The sequence below is a fragment of the Equus asinus genome, chromosome 7, assembly GCF_041296235.1.
Source record: "Equus asinus isolate D_3611 breed Donkey chromosome 7, EquAss-T2T_v2, whole genome shotgun sequence".
In the NCBI taxonomy this organism is placed as follows: Eukaryota; Metazoa; Chordata; class Mammalia; order Perissodactyla; family Equidae; genus Equus; species Equus asinus.
The window spans coordinates 81,890,018-81,910,746 of NC_091796.1; the positions used below are offsets into that span (position 1 = coordinate 81,890,018).

Here is a 20,729-nt window from a genome sequence, read left to right on the forward strand (position 1 = left end):
CTTACCACCTAACAGAATTAAAGACAAAACTTATAATCCTATCAATAGGTGTAGAAAAAGCTTTTGATAAAATTTAGTTTCCATTCATAATTTTAAAATTATTTCTTAACCAAGAATAGAAGCGAGCTTGTTTAATCTGAAAAACTGTGATAAGACTGGGAACGAGGAAAGGATTCTTGGTATCACCAATTCTACCTAGTATCGTACACTAGGCTCTGATCAACGCAATGAGGGAACAAAAAGAAATTTAAAAAGTATAAAGATTGGAATGTAAGAAATACAACTATAATTATTCACAGATTATATAATTGTATTAGCAGCAGATCCAAAAGAATATACAAATAAATTACTAGAATTATTAAGTGAGTTTAGCAAGGTCGCTAAATATAATTTCAAGATACAAAAGACAAGTGTATCATTGTGCAATATACACAAATATTGAATTATATGTTGTACACCTAAAACTAATATGTCAATTATATCACGATTTTTATAAAGTCAATTGTACTTCTATAACAGCAATAAGCAGAAAATAAAAATTTTAAAAAGATACCATTTATAACAGAATCAAAATAATGTTTGATATTATCCTGCATTCACCAATCTACTCTTCTACCAACAGTCTTCCCCAAAATAATATAAGGCAACTCTACTCTTCCCATTGCTCATCTCAAAAACCTTGGCACCATCCTTGACTTCTCTTTGTGACACTTCAAAAATCTAATCTATCAATAAATGCTATCAGCTCTATCTATAAAAGACATCCCAAATTTGACCCCTCTCACCACTTCTACTACTATCACCCTGAAGTAAGCCAACATCATTTTTCGTCTGGATTTTTGCAAATCCTCTTAACTGCTCTCACCCTTGCTCTTTTACATCGGATTCTCAGCACAAGAGTCAGAATGATCCTTTTAAAACTTAAGTCATTTAATGTCACTCCTCTGCTCAAAACTCTCCAGTGGCTTCCCATTTCACTCTAAATAAAAACCAAAGTGCTTAAAATGATCTACAAGGCCGTACACTAGTGATTTTTCAAAGTGGGGTGTTTAGGAAATGTATAGGGGCATTTTTAGTAACAATGAGAAAATTACTTATAGGTAGTGGGCAAGAGGCCATAGATGACAGACATCCTGCTTCCTGTAAGACATTCACTTAGAATAAATAAAAAACTTATTTGTAATTGTTTTAGATTAGATCCTAACTCCATTTTACATACATACACAGTATTTTTTGCACAAATGCAACTGCTGTGTCAATCATGGGAAGACTGTACTTTGATAAGAATTTTACCAAAAGGTGTTTACCATTTCAGAAAATAACATCACCCACTTGCAATCCACTTGTGGTTTATGAGTTGCCAATACATCACATCAGTCTACACTTGCAGCCGTCTCATCCACAGTGACTCTCTGTAAAGGTAGACTACTTTAGGTCTTCTAGTGTAGTTATGTCCAAGCATTCACACAATGGTACAATATTCTTAAAAATTTCTTTTTTACATATTTAAGTGTGGAAGCATAAGTAGGTTACACTATGCAAATATTTTATTTAGGACAGTATAAGGAGTATTATAAAATATTTGTAGTAAAAATCCAAGTGATAGGTCTGATAGTATTGAAAAGTACTAAACTACATGATCTGGCACCCTGGTACTTACCTGATCTCACCTCTACTTGTGCCATCTGCTGTAAACACATGGACCTCCTTATTGTGCCTCTAACATACCAGGCATTCTCCTACCCCAGAGCCTTTGTATTTGCTGCCCCCTCTGTCTACAATCTGCTTCCTCAGATACCTGAATGCTTGCTTTCTTACTTTCTTTGAGTCTTTGCTCAAAAGTCACTTTTTCAGTAAGGGCTTCCCTAACAATCCTATTTTAAATTTTACCCCCAGTGCACTTCCTTCACACTTAATTCTCCTTTGATATATTTGTTCATTGTTAACAGCCACTAGAATGTATGCACTGTGCAGGGATTCTGTGTGTTTTGTTTGCTGTATTCTCAGTGCCTAGAACATTCCCTGGCACACAGAAGGCACTCAGTGAATATCTTTTGAATATATCAATGAATTACTGGACTCAGAGAGAGAAAATATTGCACATTACTTAGCTCTACATTAAACAATAATGAGAGTCATAATAAGGAAAAATTTCATAATAAACTCAAGACAAAGGGAAATCATTTAGGGCTGTAGGACATATATAATGTTGAAAAGAAAAGAAAAGCATTGCTGATAAAAGTTTGAAGGTAAGAGAGTAAGATGCTGTTTTAGTGTTTTTATCTTACATGGTGGGGAATCAAGATATACCATCTAAAATTAACACAACAAAAAATTTATGAGTATAGGAAACCAATAGAAAGACTAAAAATAATAATCTAATTCCAAAAGTCTCGGTGAAGAAGGGGCAAAGAGAAGATGAAAGGGCAGGATGTATGGGTTAAATTATCTTTTCTTTATAGTGGGGAACTAACGACAAATATGGGTAAATTAAGAACAGACAGTAAAATCATACTATCTTTCTTTTTTTTAAAAGATTGGCCCTGAGTTAACATCTGTTGCCAATCTTCTTCTTTTCTTTTTCTTTTTCTTCTTCTCCCCAAAGCCCCCTAGTACATAGCTGTATATTTTAGTTGTAGGTCCTTCTAGTTGTGCTATGTAGGATGCCGCCTTAGCATGGCTTGATGAGCGGTGCTAGGTCTGCGCTCAGGATCTGAACTGATGAAACCCTGGGCCACTGAAGCAGAGTGCATGAACTTAACCACCTGGCCACGGGGCCAGCCCCAAAGTCATACTATAGAAAGAAATTAAAATATTACCAATGGTAGAAGCAGAAATAAAAATGGTTACAAGTGTTACTGGGGAGTGGGATTAGGGGTAGGGAAGGTGGTGTGTTTTGTTTTGTTTTGTTTTTGAGGAAGATTAGCCCTGAGCTAACATCCGTGCCCATCTTCCTCTACTTTGTATGTGGGACGCCTACCACAGCATGGCTTGCCGAGTGGTGCCACGTCTGCAGCCAGGATCCGAACCAGCGAACCCCGGGCCGCCGAAGTGGAACATGTGTACTTAACCACCGCGCCACCGGGAGAGCCCCAAGGTGGTGATTTTTAACCACAAACCGTGTATTACATTTTGATGAAAAATTTTTCTAAGTTTAAATTATATTCAACACCGTTTTAATAAACTAAATTTTAATTTGCATATCACATTATAAAATTATCATATAATGCTTAAGAACACAGCCCTCTAAATCTAGACCACTGGAGCTCTAGTCCTGGCTTCAAATAATCAGATATCACCAACTGTTCCCCAACAATATCATATAACAGAAATCTTACTGCATATTATGCCACCAGAAAAATAAATTCTTAAGAGTTACTGAATAGAGTTGAAACTCCTGTGCAAAATACGCAGCAAATCATGAGTAACTGAAATGCTTGGGATGAATAAACCACTGACATTTCCCAAGTTATGTTAAAAATTTATCTGAAATATTGCTCTGATCCAAAGACACATTTTTCCAAATTTTTAATGTTTAAGATAGAAGAGCAAATAATGTAGTTGTCACTGCCAGCATGCTAGGAAACTTAGATGTGTACACATTGTCTCTCTTCAACCGTCACTTCAGTTGATTTATCTCATTGGTATCATACACGGTTGAACATTAACTTAAATTTGAATCACTACTTGTCACCTACAATATCTTCCAAAAAGTTACATTTTGAGGCAGCTTTGAAATGAAACATGATTGCGTATGCAGACTGCCTGTCACACTCAGGCAATAAAATTATAAGCAGCAGAAAATGTCCCATCTCTTGGGATAAACAGAATTTTCAAAGCTAAGAGAGCTTGGTGTGACCAATGCATACGTCCTCAGGCACCAAACATCTATCAAAAGCTTCCGGTTCCTATTCCAGAGAAGATATTTAACTTACAGTGTTAACTTCGATCAAGAGAAAAACCCAAGAAATAAGAAACGCAGACAAAAACTCCAGTATTCACTTGGCATCTAACCAATAATAGCAGTAATAGCAGCAGCAGCAAACATTTATTGTGCACCAACTATATGCCAGGCAGCGTTGTGTTTTTCATGTACTGTATTTACTCATTTAATTCTCAGAACACCTATACTAGGTAGGTACTAGTTCTCATTTTACAGATGAGGAAACAGGCACAGAGAGGTTAAGTAATTTGCTTAAGGTCACACAGTTAACAATAACTGGCATAGCTCAAACTCAAATTTAGGTAGTCTGGCTTAAAAGCATATGCTTTTAGAGAGTCTAGATGCCTCTCTAAAATTTTATTACAGAGCCACTGAAGGACAGGAAGCAGGTAAGTGACAATCATATTTGCAATTTAGGAAGATCACTATTATAAGCACTAAGATAATAGTTTGAATGGGAGACAAGACCATAAACAAGAAAAATAGTCAAGAGTTCTTTTAACGGTCTAAGGAGAAAAAAGGGATGGGGACCTGATTAAAGCAACGGCAGTAGGAAAAAGAACAAAAAGACAGAGAGGATAGATACTTTAGAAGAACAGAGATGATACCGTGACTGTGGGTGACACTGTTAGTTGCTTACCTGACAGCCATTCTTTCAATTGGCTTCCCTGACAGAAAAGCCTACCTCCAAGGTACAGGCTGAAAATACAAATAATTGCTTTCTTGCCTTTCCTTGCAAATATGACATGGGCATGATTCAATTCCAGCCAATGGAAAGTAGTGGGAAGTCTCTGTGGGAACGTTTATAAGGGGCTATCCCATTCTGATATAAAAGATATTCTCTCCCTCAGTCTTTATCTTTAGATAATGATGAATGAGGGTATAAATTATTCTTTAATTGGGTTGCTGGATTCTATTTATTAATATTTTATCAAGAGTTTTGAGTTGATACCTGTAAGTTAAATTTAGTCTGCAGTTTCCTTGAGGCTCTCTGTTAAGTTTTGAAATGTTACATACATAAAAAGAATTTATAAGCTTATAAAATGAATTTGTAAGGCTTGAACAAATAAAGCATGATTTTTATCTTTTCATTAAGAGCTAACAAGTATTCTCTTGGAATGTTAGGAGTGGGAGGTGGAAAAAAGGAGGTAGGTAATGCTTTGACATCTTATGGTATTTCTTCTGCAGTAGTCAGTCTCTTTATATTGTCAATTTCTTTTGGAGTCAGTTTTGGTCATTTATATAACCAAAGAATATTACCAATTTTATCCATGTTTTCAAGTTTATTTGTATAGTATCTTAATTTTTAAAATTTCATCACTATATGTGACTATTTTCCCATTTTACTCTTTATTTTGTGCATTTGTGCTTTTTTCTTGATAAATTGTATTTAGCAACTACTAATTTGGCACAAAATTTTGCACCAAAATCTTCTGAAATCACAGATTATTAAATGTTACATGGTAGGTAAGCCACTGGATCAGGAACTAGCCTCTTAGAAATACTGAAATAGTAAGAGCTCTACTTTCTGTCATGCCTATATAGTTACACACAAAATAAGTAATGCCTGTTATTAAAATACTCTTTGTTATAAATTCTTGCTCAACCTTAAAAAGGATTGGGCACCAAAACCACCTGGAAGATCACTTAATACAGCAAAATGTTGGTCTAGGAGGAAAACACATCCCATGTTAGCATTCATATGCTCAATTCCCCCTTTCGTCTATCCTATTTGTACATATTGGTACAAATACGTATGAATTCTGTACCCAGTCCCTTAATCTCTATCCTCCCACATTTGAAGATAATATGACCTCTAGAATCTATCCAATAAAAGGTCCATTTTAGCATTCAATATATTCTATAATATAATATAATATAATCAGAGAATGAAGATTTTATACAAGTCAAAGGATCAAGGAACTGGCTTGGATCCCACTAATTTATTTAACAAACAAAACTAATACTAGCATTTTAAAATATAACATTAGTAGGCAATTACAGGTAGATTCTTGGTATATTACTTTAATTGATGAAGTATACTGTTTAAATCAGCAGTTCTCAAAAATTTTGGTCTCAGGATCCATTACCCTGAGGACTCTAAAGAATTTTTGTCTTTGCCAGTTACATCTATTGATAATTACTATATTAGAAATTAAAACTAAGAACTTGTAAAATATTTAGTTTATTTAAAAATAATGATAATAAACCCCATAACAAACATGTTAACACAAACAAGATTTTTAATGAAAAATAACCATATTTTCCAAAACAAAAAAATTTTGTGAGAAGAATGGCACTGTTTCACATCTGCAAATCTCTTTAATATATGGCTTAATAGAAGAAAACTGAATTTTCATCTTTGCATCTACATTCAATCTGCTGCAATGTGTTGTTTTGGCTGAAGCATATAAAGAAAATCTAGTTTCACACAGTTGTATAGTTGGGAAAGAAAGTACTTCAGGATCCCGTAAACAGGTTTTGGGGACCTTACTTTGAGAACCACTAGATTAAGTTTTTACAAGTAATATTTCACTTTTAACATTAAAATTCCTCCTCCATCAAAAAAATTATCTCTATTATACTAGTAGATAGAATTGTAAGACAAGGTTTGAAACCTACTTTACTCCAATTAACCATTACTCTAATACTAAATTATTATAGTTGTATATAGGAACCAGTATATTTAAACATATAGGGCAGAGATCAAACAAGGTGTAGTTTCCCTTGATTACTGTCTAGTAATTGCATTTCCATGTCTAGTAATTGCATTTCCATTTCTAGTAATTGCATATTCTATATCTCCTATTCTACTGTCTTCAAACTCTAATTCCACAACTTCTCTCTTCACTCTTCTGCAGATGTCTTCACTTCCTACTTCCTTGAGAAAACATATCTTTAGAATAGAAGTCCATCAATCTCAAGCCAACACCATAAATTTAAGTACATTTACTCCCTATTTTCCACTTTTGCTACTGTTTAAATAGAAGCAGCATCTTTCCTCCAGTCTACAACTAATCCACTCTCTATACGATTGTTTGTAAAAGCCTTTAATTGTGCTCAAATCTCTCCTTAAAAACAAAATCCAACACAAAATCAAACCACTAGTGATTTATACACTTTACATGAGTAAACTTTATGGTTTGTAAACTTAATAAAACTGTTAACAAACAAACAAAACACACAAAGTTTCTCAACCTCACACTCTTGTTACTACTCTGCCTTTCTGTTCTCCTTTGAAGACAAACTTTTCCATTAAAAAAAAAATTACCAGGGCCGGCCCCGTGGCCGAGTGGTTAAGTTCACGCGCTCCACTTCAGTGGTCCAGGGTTTCGCCAGTTCAGATCCTGGGTGCGGACATGCCACAGCTCATAAGGCCATGTTGAGGGGGCCTCCCACATGCCACAACTAGAGTGACCCATGTCTAAAATATACAACTATGTACTGGGGGGATTTGGGGAAGAAAAAGCAGAAGGAAAAAAAAAGAAGAAGATTGGCAACAGTTGTTAGCTCAGGTGCCAATCTTTGGAAAAAATAATTACCCACTTTATTGAGGTATAATTGACATACGATGAACTATATATATTTAAAACATACAATTTGCCGAGTTTTTGAAATATGCATATACCTGAGAAACCATCGTCACAATCAACATACTAAACGGCCATCACCACCCAAAGTTTCCTTGTGCCTCTTCTAGTAACTTCCCTTCCACCCCTCCCCATCCTCACACAATCTTTCCAGACAAACTTCTTGAACTAGTCATCTCTAGATTTGTTGTCTCTGTCTATCTTATGCTTCCATTCACCCCTTAGTCTAGATTCCATCCTGATGACTCCACTCTAAGTGCTATCATCAAAGTCACTAAGACTTTCAAATTTTTAATCTAATGAAGTTTTATTTCTTATTTGATCTCTTTATAGCATTTGACCACTTTCTCCTTCCTTGAAACCTTGGCTTCTGAGAGCACACTCTCTAGGATTCCCTTCTACCTCTCTGGCTAGTCATTTTTGTTCTCCTTTGAAGACACTATTTCAGTGCTTGTCCCTTCTATGTTTGTCCTAGGCCCTCTTCTACAGGTTTTGTCCTAGGTCCTCTTCTCACTTCCCGTAGGCAATCTCACTTACTTATGACTTCAATGATAATTTATCTATAGTCAACCCTCATTATTCAAGGATTCCATATTTGCAAACTCGCCTACTCAGTAAAATTACCTGTAACCTTAAAATCAAAACTCATGGTGCTTTTGGGGTCAGTGTGGATCTGCATGTACATGTCTCATAGGCCCCTCAAAAGGAACTCATCTTCTCTACCCCTAAATGTGTTCATCTTCAGTGAGCATGCCCACCACCCTACCAGTTGCCTACATGGGAAACTTTTTATACCAATTCATCACTAGTTCAGAATTCAGCGGCCTCTAATGTAAGGCCAGATGAGATATCATTTGCCCAGCCATATCTGACTGAGGAAATGCATCTATTTCTAGGCCATGGAAAAAAAATTCAGGTTCTGATTTTCCTATCCTATCATGGTTCACTTTTACGTAAGTGTGTGGAATGGGACGGGGTGGAGTGGGGAGGGAAGGCAGGTAAGGAGGGCACAACATAGCAGAGAGATGAATGCCCTGTAGAAAGGATTTCAAAAGGCCATTTGGAAAAGATCATACAGAAAACACCCTAAATAAGCTGTCCTACCTACATAAGATATAAATCTTATATCTTATGTGCTTATCTCTAAAGCACATCCCACTCGGCTCCTTCTTATGACAAATGAGAATTATACTGAAAGATACTGAACCTTATTTATCTCACACAAAATACTTAAAAGCTATACATTTCATAGCCAATTAGAAGTGCTTCAATTAACTGTACTTCAATTATTTCAACATTGTATACCAGCCTCTCGAAATCCTGTGAATGAGATTTAAAAAATATATATATGCTTATGTATTACAAGTATGATAAATGCTCATGATAAGAAATGTCACTAGTTCCAAATGATATACACTGAAAAAGAAAAGATCCCCAATCCTGGGTCCGGCCCGGTGGCCGAGTGGTTAAGTTCGTGAGCTCCGCTGCGGTGGCCCAGTGTTTCGTCGCTTCAAATCCTGGGCACGAACATGGCACCGCTCATCAAGCCATGCTGAGGCGGCATCCCACATGCTGCAACTGGAAGGACCCACAACTAAGAATGTACAACTATGTTCTGGGGGGCTTTGGGGAGAAAAAGGAAACAATAAAATAATTAAAAAAAAAGATCCCCAATGCTTTATTCTCATTCTGTAGTTCCAAGTTACTTGTGACTTCTTACAGATATTTCTTACATACATATAAGCATATATATGTTCTATTCTTTTTAACTATAAACAGAATCATACCACATACGCTGTTCTGTACCTTGCCTTTATCACTTAGTAATACACTAAAGTCATCTTTCTGTATGAGCTTATGCAAAGACTATTCTTTCAGTGTTTCCTATGTCAATGATCATCACTTCTATCAGTGTGGGACAAGAAACTAGGTGTCATCCTTAAAACCATCTTTTTTCATTGCCTAGATCCAGTCCATCTCCAATTCCTGTTGCCTTTATCTCTTAATTATCTCTCAATTTACTTCATTACTTTTCATCTCCACAGTCACTACCCTAGTCCAGTATACCATTATTTCTCCTCTGGATTATTGTAATAATCTTTCACCAGACTCCTTGCATCCACTATGGGCTACCTCCAAACCACAGTGCAGCCAGACTCCTAGTTTGGGAAGATAAAAAGTTCTGGAGATGGATGGTGCCAATGACTGTATATAAATATGAATGTTATTAATATCACTGTACTGTACACTTAGAAATGGTTAAAATGGTAAATTTTACATTATGTATATTTTACCACAATAAAATAAATAACGAAAAAACCACATCACTTAATGGCTTCCCATTACTTTTAAAGTCCAAAATCCTTAACATGGCCTACAAAGCCCTGTCTTACTTCTATACAGGTTCATCTCATTTACCTTCTTACACTACAGTCTTCCTTTAGCTCCCTAATATCACTCTTTCCTCTACCACCAGGGCCTATGTATACATACTTTCCATAATTTTGAAATGCTCTACCTTTTCACCTAATTCATTCCTACTCAATCTTTACCTATCAGGTCAAACTTTACTTTCTCAGGGAAGCCTTCCTTGATCCTCCTGTCTAGGTCAAGTTTTTTTGTTACATGCTCTTACAGGAACCAGACTCCCTTATTTAAAAGCTCTTATGTCAGTTTTTAATCTTATATTATTAATACATATACCTAATTAAAGTCTGTCTCTCCCACAGGGAGACTATAAGCTCCACAAGAACAAGAACTATATCTTCTTTGCTTACCACTTAGCATATGCTTGGCACATAGCAGGTGCTCAAAAAAAATTTACCGAATATGTATACGATTACAGATCTACTTTATTCTTTTTTTAGTAGTGGCAAAGAATTCCACTTAACGGATGTCATAACTTCTTTATGAAACCCCAGAATGATGGGCATTTAACTTGTTTCCAGTTTTTGCTATTACAAACAATGCTAGATGACCACTTATGCCAGTATATCTATGAATGTACTTAAATGTAACTGAATGTAAGACTGCTGGTCAAATGAAAAGTGCATTTAAAATTTTAACTGATATTTCCAAACTGCCCTCCTAAGTAAGGCTTATACTCCAAGCAATCAACAGTGTGTAAAAGCATCCATTTCCATATACTTAATACTGAACTTGTGTAATCAAAATGAACCTACTATTGGTGGGTGGGGGTTGGGGGTAGGTAGAGAAGAGGGTTAGTTTTTATGTAAGAGGGGTGTTTTTTTCTTTTTTATATTTTAATATCATACTAAACATTTAAAATTAAAATATTTGTTTGTTATTCCTATAAGAGAAATTTCAGCAAATAAGTTAAATAGACAAAGCTAAGTGATTAGGAAAATGCTTAGTTATTGAAAAGACTGGAAAAATTTGTGTATTTTAAAAACCATGTAGAGCCAGCACTGGTGGCCCAGTGGTTAAAGTTTAGTGCACTCCACTTCAGTGGCCCAGGCTCAGTTCCCAGGCGCAGAACCACACCACTCATCTGTCAGTAGCCATGCTGTGGTGGTGGCTCACACAAAAGAACTAGAAGGACTTCCAACTAGAACATACAGCTATGTACTGGGGCTTTGGGGGGGCAGGGGGAAGAGGAAGACTGGCAACAGATGTTAGCTCAGGGGGAATCTTTCCAAGCAAAAAATAAAATAAAAACCATGTATTTATTTAACCATAGAGTCTACAAATCACTTTTCCTGTCATACAGATTCTTTTCCTTTCTGAAGTTTTCGTCCATGTTTTAATCAATGGTACTAAGGCAGTAAAAAGGAGGAGAAAATCAGAATAAGAAAATTCACACTTAAGAGTACACAGAAAATAGACAAAAATGTTAAATTTTATATTAAACTAAATTTTTTTCTTCAAGATATTAACATTTTGGTTTAGTTCCTTCTAATTTTTGCCCCCACACTTAATACATCTCACAGCATGCTCATATAATTATAAATTGCTTTTCACTGAACAGTATAGCATGTACATTTCTTCCATGAGCTTAAATATGATGCTTCTTCTCCAATGTCTAGTAAAAAAAGCACCTGTATGACGCCCCCTTCTCTAGAACTTCACTATGTTTTTAAAGTGTTTCAGCTTCCATTTTCTGATCTGACAAACGAAGGCATTAGTTTAAACAACCTCTATACAATTAAAGTCACAAGATTAAAGAAAAAACCTCTTTTGGTTTAACCCTTCTGATTTAAGATGTTCTAGAACACACCAGGCCTGTGTTTAAGAAAGGAGAATGCCCCCCGTGTGCCCCGTCACTTAGTAAGCAGATCCTGCGGATAATAATTTGATTGCTGATAATTCAGGATTTTTAAATATTTCAGGATTAGTATTCTCATCAGAGGTGATTGTAGTTGTAATGATTCCAGGTTATATACCAGAATCTCTATTTATGATCTCTATTTATGATCGATATTTTTCTGCTTATTAATTCTACCACTGAAGCAGAGTATGAAGGGATTAGTTTTTAGAGGGTTCTCTTTTAATTGTCCTAATTAATGGGATTTCACATACAATAGACTGTTAATTCTTTTCCACATCTAGATGTATAGAAACATGAGCTCTTACCTTAACTGGGAAGCTACATTTTCCAGTACGAACCCCTTCTTCATCTGTCTGCCACTGATGTGGACGACTGGCCTCTGGAACATAAACATCTTTCTTTCTCCTAAAACTTTGCCTTAGTTTGTTCATTTTAATTTTCACAACCTGTAGACAGAGTAATAAAAATATGAAAAAGAACTTATTTCCTTCTCATATATTTAAAATTAAACTGATTACCATACTAATAAAAAACTAAAGTCCCAAATTAAAGATTTTGGTTTAGGGCAAAATGAACAATTAGTGCACTTCCTCTTAGAGTAACTCTAAGCTCAAACACACACATCATTTCACTCTTTGAAAAAACAACTATAATACTAGCTCCTGTAAAACAATAATACCTCTAGTGCTATTTGAAGAGATGTTATTCTAAGAACCTTCAAGCACTTTAATTGTAATAATCCAATGTGTAGTGTCCCTACTGATCTACCTCTCAAATCCATTCTAACTCCTGAATAAGGAAATTTGTACATGTATGCCAAATTATAGACTGCTAACAATTTCTGAAAACTTTTATCCTTATTAGGAAAAAACCATTCTGAAACACTGAAATTTAGGGAATCTTTTTGGCTTACAATTAGAAGACACTAAGCAAAGCAGGGACTATAATCGCCTTTTTATAAAACATGTTTTATAAAAAGGAATAAAATAAAGTTTCCTTTAAACATACTTGAAGAAGAAGTTCTACTAAGATCAAATTATTGTAAAGAAATTTCTTGCAAAGCTGTATGACATCAGAATGCAACAATTTTCAATGACAATGGTCCAAGTCTCATGATTAACACTGTAAATTAAAAAGCATTAAATTATAGTCAGTTTTTTGTTTTGTTACTGCAAGAGGCACTTCTCTAATGCTCTCAAAAGTGCAGAAGAAATCACAAAACTACAAGGAAGACCTAACTGATAACAACAGAACATTCAAGAACCAATGAATAAAGGTAATGAATAAGTATCCCTTTACAGCACAAATCTCAAAATACGAAATCAGCACCTCCAGTTTTCTGTTAAGGAGCATTGCACATTCTTTCCCTGAAGGATTTAAGCACCTCAACCAACCTAAAAGAGATCTCAACTTGAGAAAATGATATGACAAAGCTATATAAAGGAAACATCTTCTCTGTCAGGAGTGTTAAATAACAAGGATTGAACATTAATTCCCATACGACACCAAAGAAAGACTTAAAAATCAAAGTTTGCATTCTAAGGAAAATCATTTTGTGTTTTAAAATACATAATGCCACAGTAGAACTATTATCAAATTAGCTAATTTACACAGACAAACCAATCTCACCACATCTCTGAAAAGAAAAATCCTGACAGAATGGCAATGTAAAAATCCCTGGATTTTCTAAAAATGAATATATTTCCCAACTAAAAATTGATTTATAGAATATATAAAGTAGATATTCAATAATCAAAGAACTGGACAAAAGGTAGTCCATTCCTTTGCCTTTAAGCAAATCACCCATTCCTGAATTACCTTAAATAAGAGTCTACCTTAATCTAATAGACTTCCAAAAGGAATTCCTTACCTTCCTTGATAATACATCCTGTTACTCTTTCATATCACATTTTAAAAATAAACCCAAATACAAATATAAGAAAATAAGAAGCACCTATACCCTTGCTCAAGTTGGCACTCTAAGAACCTTGAGGCAAAAAGCCTATATGATTCCTTACTTAATTTCTTTCTCTTAGCGAAAAAGACTACCCTCCTACCCAGGTGGCAAAGTCAGACACCTGAAAGTCACCCTTGCATTCACTCTTTCTCTGACCAATAACTCTATTGATTTAATCTCCTTAGTAAATCTTGAATTCATTCTCCTACCCACCACATCAGTTCTACCCTCCCTCAGACATTTTTGCTTAAATTATTACAAAAGCCTATTACTTTATGGTCTCTTTGCTTCCAAGAGAGGTCCATTCCAATCTGTTCTCCTGACTACTGCCAGAGTGCTTTCTAAAACACAAATCTGACCATGTAATTTACTGTGCTTAAAATCCTTCAATCGTTTCACATCACTTTCAAGATAAAGCCCAAATTCCTAAGCAAGGCAAACACAGTCCTTTTTCATCTGGCTTCACTCAACAGTCCCCATTCACATGCTAAGCTCCAGCCGTACTAAACTACTTAACAGTTCTCCAAACAAGGCATGTACTCTTTCAGAGCCTCTGTATATGTTCGACCTTTGGCCTGGAAAGACTTTTCCCTACTTGCTTCTGGTTAAAGTCTACTCATCTTGAAAGAGTCAGCTTGGAGTCTTTGGGGAAGCTAGCAATTTTTCTGACAAGTCCCTACCTGGCCTGGGTTAGGTCCTTCCATTTCATATGATTCCCATTAACACCCTATGCTTACTTCTATTACTGTACTCATCAAACCTTACAGCAATTTTCTATTTCCTTAATGGTAGATTGTATCTTATTTGTTTAAACAGTACCCCTGCATCCAAACACAATGCCTGTTAGATATATGCCATATCACAAATTTGAAGAAATGAAAGATAAAACAGACCTCCATCATAGTAAATATTTATGAGGTAGGATAAATGTAGACACCTAAGACCAGAGAATCATTGATATTGGAAGAGACTGCAGATGTAACAGTAGCCCAACCTCCCACTGACAAAGGAACCACTTTGACAACGTTCCTTAAAAGAAGACATCCAATTTCTGTCTAAATAACTCTAGTACAAGCTTATTTGCTCTTTGGGCAGTTATTTGTCATGGTACCATTCTATCGCCCAACAAGAGAATAGACTGGAAGTGTCAACCAATTTGGGGTCTAAATATCTTTTCACTTTCAATTTTAAAATAGTTTGCTATCAGCATTTCTATAAAGTATTACCTATCAGTGGCTCTCAAACTATGCTTTAAGTAGCTCTAGGATTTCCACGGAAGAGAAGGATGTTAGAAGACTAGACACAACAGCCAGGAGGGGCTTCAGGTCTCTGTCACAGCTTCAAACAGATAAGCTCCACTTTATCTGATTTACGTGTTGGGGTTCCACGTAAAAGTTTGAGGAAAGGGTTTCATGGCTGGAAAAATTGTGAAAATTAGTGATATAATCATAATAGTTCTAAAATGAATTTGGCAAAAGGAAGACACATAATGATATCTTGCTTGCTACTTTTTTTTTTTGAGGAAGATTAGCCCTGAGCTAACATCTGCTGCCAATCCTCCTCTTTTCGCTGAGGAAGACTGGCCTTGACTTAACATCCATGCCCATCTTCCTCTACTTTATATGTGGGACACCTACCACAGCATGGCATGCCAAACAGTGCCATGTCCACATTCGGGATCCGAACCGGTGAACCCCAGGCCACTGAAGCAGAATGTGTATACTTAACCACTGCGCCACAGGGCCGACCCCACTTGCTACTTCTAATGAATAACTACCACTGGCCTGTAAAATAATCCAGCAATCAAGGTGAGAATTAACACATCAAGGGAGAGATCAAACATTCTGTTCTCACGTAATCTATATATAATGATTTTGCTTATGAAGCAAAAAAGAGATAACAAGAAAAAAACAGAAAACATGTTAATTCAAAGTAACATTTACTGTTGGTCCTCAAGAAAGTTAAACTTTACTTCCAAATAAAGAAAATCACATCCCTTAGGAAAGTCCTGACTGAATACAGGTAAAGAATATATTTTTGTAAGCATAAAAACTGAGAACAAACTTATTTGTCCTACAAACTCAATTTAAAAAAAAGAAATGAAGGTGTGTTGTTGGGTGTTAAGTGATGTCAGTATCATCGCAGAGTGAGTTGTTCACTTTGCCTCTCCCCTCTAAGCTACAACTAAATGGACATTTATTAACTAGCAGAGGATTCCCTGCACAGCGCAATAGGATGTCTGAGAGATCCATGCAGCCATGCACCTGAAGGTAGGTGGACTGGATCCCTGGGAGGCAGAGGAAATTCTGCTCCCCAGCAGCAGCAACCTAGGTTGTGGGTCCTCACACAGCAGGCAGCAAGACTGTAAGAGGAGGCGAGGGCAGCCCAGCCTGTGTGAACACTTTAGGAGTTGCAGCCTGGCCTGTGGGATCATCCACTGTGCCGGAGCGGCCCCGCCCATGGGAAGGCTCCCCATCGAGTAGCGTGACTTAGACCCTGAGAAGAAGCCCTCCTCATGCACAGTAGCTCAGTCAAGCCACCAGAAAGCACACAGACGGCCTGCACATGGAAGAAAGCGACCTTCCTCTCCCGCCCAGTGCACCAGCTCAGCTGGTCCCCTGCAGGGCACAGTGGTCCTGCACCAGAGGGACCTGGTGGTGGAGCACATAGGCCCCACGTGCATGTGTGACCTACCAAGTGGCTGTGGCCAGTGGGCAAACTCAGAGAAGTCCTACTGGTACAACTCCCTACAGGCGGTTCAGGATCAGAAAACGCAGTTCCTGCCCCCCCAGTGGTGGCAGGTGGAATGTGCCACCCGATACTACTACAAATGTGCCAGCAAAGGATCACTTCATCAAACACCAGGAAGAATTACATTAACTCTTCAGAGCAGAAGGAAAATGACAAGTCTCCAAAAACAAATCCTGAACTCAAAGAAATTTACAATCTAAATGACAGAGAATTCTAAATAGTTATCATAAAGAAACTCAATGAATTACAAGAAAACTCATAGAGACAGTTCAATGAGCTCAGGAACAAAATTAATGAACACAAGGAATATTTCGCCAAAGAGACTGAAACTCTAAAAAGAACCAAACAGAAATTCTGGATATGAAGAAGATAATTAATGAGGTAAAAAATAATTTAGAATCAATAAAAAATAGAGCTGACACTATGGAGGAGAGAATTAGTGATTTAGAGGATAGAAATATAGAAATGCTCCAGGTGGAGGAGGAGAGAGAACTAAGATTTAAAAAAAAAAAATGAAGAAAGTCTCCAAGAAATATTCAACTCAATTAGGAAAAGCAACATAAGGATTACAGGTATTCCAGAGGGAGAAGGCGGGAAGAAAGAAGGAGAGAGCTTGTTCAAAGAAATAACAGCTGAGAACCTCCCAAGCCTAGAGAAGTAATTGGACTTACAAGTACATGAAGCCAACAGAATTCCTAATTACATCAATGCAAAAAGACCTTCTCTTTTAAAGGCATAAAACCAGCAAAAGTCAATGCCAAAAAATATTAAGGGCAACAAGGCAGAAAAAAATAATCCACAAAGCAATCCCTATCAGGCTTTCAGTGGATTTCTCAGCAGAAACCTTACAGGCTAGTAGAGAATGAAATGATATATTCAAAATACTGAAAGATGAAAACTTTCAGGCAAGAATACTCTATCCAGCAAAACTATCCTTCAGATAGGATGGAGAAACAAAAGCTTCCCAGAAAAACAAAAGCCAAGGTAGTTCATTGTTACTAGGCCTGCCTAACAAGAAACAATGAAAGGAGCCCTCCCATCCGAAACTAAAAAGTAAAGGTTTACAAAAGCTTGAGCAAGCAGATAAATAGACGGATAGAATCAGAAAATTGCAGTTCTATATCAGAAGCGATTAGAAAACAATTATAACATAAAAGACAAAAGAAAGGAAAGGATCAAAAATAACTATGGGGCCAGCCCGGTGGTGCAGTGGGTAAGTTCCCACATTCCGCTCTGGCAGCCTGGGGTTTGCTGGTTCGGATCCCAGGTGCAGACATGGCACCACGCATCAAGCCATGCTGTGGCAGGCATCCCACACACAAAAAGCAGAGGAAGATGGTCATGGATGTTAGCTCAGGGCCAGTCTTCCTCAGCAAAAAGAGGAGGATTGGCAGAAGATGTTAACTCAGGGCTGATCTTCCTGAAAAAAACAAAAACAAAAAACTATAAACACTTCAATTTAGTCACAAACTCACAACACAAAAAAGAATAATTTGTGACAACAAAAATATAGAAGGGGAAGGGGCAAGGGATGGAACCTGCTTAGGCTATTGGTGACAGGGCTCTCAGAAAATGGAGTATCTCACATATGAGATCTTTTATACAAACCTCACGATAGCCACTAAATAAAAAATCAGACCAGGGCCACAGATCATAAATAAAGAGAAAACTGCAAAAACCATCAAAGAAAACCACCAAACAGAAATGGCAGTAAGAAATAAAGGGAAAAGAAATAATGGAAATATAGAATCAGAAAACAAGAGATGAAATGACAAATGTCAATAATCACTCTAAATGCAAATGGATTGAATTCTCCAATCAAAAGACAGAGTGGCAGGGGGCTGGCCCCGTGGCCGAGTGGTTAAGTTCGCGCGCTCCGCTGCAGGCGGCCCAGTGTTTCGTTAGTTCGAATCCTGGGCACGGACATGGCACTGCTCATCAGACCACGATGAGGCAGCGTCCCACATGCCACAACTAGAAGAACCCACAACGAAGAATACACAACTATGTACCGGGGGGCTTTGGGGAGAAAAAGGAAAAAATAAAATCTTTAAAAAAAAAAAAAAAAGACACAGTGGCTGGATGGATTGAAAAGTAAGATCCAGAGTGATGTTAGAATCATGACAAAGTGAGTTCTTCCCTTAGACTCTCGACTCTCCCCCTAAGATACAATGAAAAGGACATTCATAAACCAACAGAGGACATTCACAAAATACAAAAGACATCTGAGAGGCCCCACAGCCATGTCTGAAGGTGGAGGTGCTGGACCCCCCAGGAGGAAGTGCAAGGAGGTAAGGGGATCTCTCCTCCCTATGTGACAATGATCTAGGCCGTGGGACTGTGCACAACTCTGAGAAGAGAGGGAGGAGGGCGGCTCTTCACAGGAACGCCTTCACTCTCCAAGTTACCTCACAGCCCGTGGGAAAGCTCCACAAGGAGGCTAAGCTATTGTTGGGGTGTCTTCATCAGACCAGCATCCCATGAGGGCAGATAGCAAGGGAAGAGCGAGAACGCCCTCAGGATCATGCACACAAAAGAAAGCGTCCCTTCCCTCACCCAGTGCACCAGCTCGGCTGGTTGGCCAAAGCAAGGAACCCCTGCCAGAGCGCCCTGCATACATTAGCAAAGCAGCAGCTGTAAGTGGGCAATCGCAGACAGGCTCTGTCAGCAGAGATTCCAAAGGATAGGCACAGACACCAGGGATTGAGGTGGGCTCAGAATACACAGCTCCTGACTCCCCCAGTGGTGACAGGTGGAATCTGCGACCAGATACTGCTGCTAAGTGAAGGCACAAATCCACCTCATCAAATAGTATGAAGAAATATATTAATACTCCAGACCAGAAGGAAAATGACAAGCACTCAGAAATCAATTGTGAAGGCACAGAAATTTACAATCTAAATGACAGAGAATTCAAAATAGCTATAATAAAAAACTTCAACAAGTTACAAGAAAATTCAGAGAGATGGTTCAAAGAAATAAGGATTAAAATTAACAAACAGAGGGAATTCTTCACAAAAGAGATTGAAACTATAAAGAAAAACTAATCAGAAATGTCGGAGACGGGCTGGCTTGGTGGAGTAGTGGTTAAGTTTGTGCACTCCGCTTCAGCGCCCCGGGGGTTCGCAGGTTCAGATCCTGGAAGCAGACCTAGCACCACTCGTCAGGCCACGCTGTGGCAGCATTCCACATAAAATAGAGGAAGATTGACACAGATGTTAGCTCAGGGCCAATCTTCCTCACACACACAAAAAAAAGACAAAGAAAAAAGAAAAAAAATGTTGGAGATGAAAAACAAAATTAATGAGATGAAATGAAGAAATTCTCCAAGAAATGTGACTCAATTAGGAAATGCAACATAAGGATTATAAGTATTCAAGAGGGAGAAGAGAGGGAGAAAGGAGCCTAAAGCTTGTTCAAAGAAATAATAGCTGAAAACTTCCCAAACCCAGAGAAGAGGCTAGAATTACAAGTAAAAGAATCTAACAGAACTCCTAATTACATCAATGCTAAAGATCTTCTCCAAGGCATATAGTAGTAAAACTGGCAAAAGTCAATGACAAAGAAAAAATACTAAGGGCAGCAAGGTAGAAGAAAATAACTTACAAAGGAGCCCCTACCAGGCTTCAAGGGATTTCTCAGCAGAAACCTTATAGGCTAGGAGAGAGTGGAATAATATATTTAAAATTCTGAAAGACAAAAACTTTCAGCCAGGAATACTGTATCTAGTGAAAATAGCCTTCAGATATGATGGAAAAATAAAAACTTTCCCAGATAAACAAAAGCTGAGGGAGTTCATTGCCACAAGACTCTCCCCAACCCTTTACAAGAAATGATCAAGAAGGCCCTCACATCTGCAAAAATAAGAAAGGGTTTACAAAGTTTTGAGGAAGGAGATAAATAGGCAGAAAAAGTAAGAAAATTGCAGCTCTCTATCAGAATAGGTTAGCAAACACTTAATTATAACATTAGAGATAAAGGGAAGGAAAACATCAAAAGTAACTATAATCTCATCACCTTAACCACAAACTCACAACAAAAAAGAGAATAAGTTGTGACAACAATGACTTAGAAGGGGAAGAGGAACGGGATGGAACCAGCTTAGACTAAGGAAATAAGAGGTTATCAGAAAATGCACTATCTCATCCATGAGATTTTTTATACAAACCTCATGGTAACCACTAAACAAATAATCAGAAC

General features: G+C 37.3%; 1 protein-coding gene across 50 annotated transcripts in view; it reads right to left on the reverse strand.

Moving 5' to 3' along the window:
* The window catches only part of NUMB (NUMB endocytic adaptor protein), a 179,911-nt gene that overhangs the window by 48,315 nt on the left and 110,867 nt on the right, over positions 1-20,729 (reverse strand). For all 50 annotated transcript variants that reach the window (XM_070514000.1, XM_070513978.1, XM_070513994.1 and 47 more), the window contains one exon: positions 12,127-12,267. In XM_070514000.1, the coding sequence (XP_070370101.1) occupies positions 12,127-12,252 (126 nt within the window). In that variant the 5' untranslated portion in view covers positions 12,253-12,267. The remainder of the gene's footprint in view (positions 1-12,126; positions 12,268-20,729) is intronic.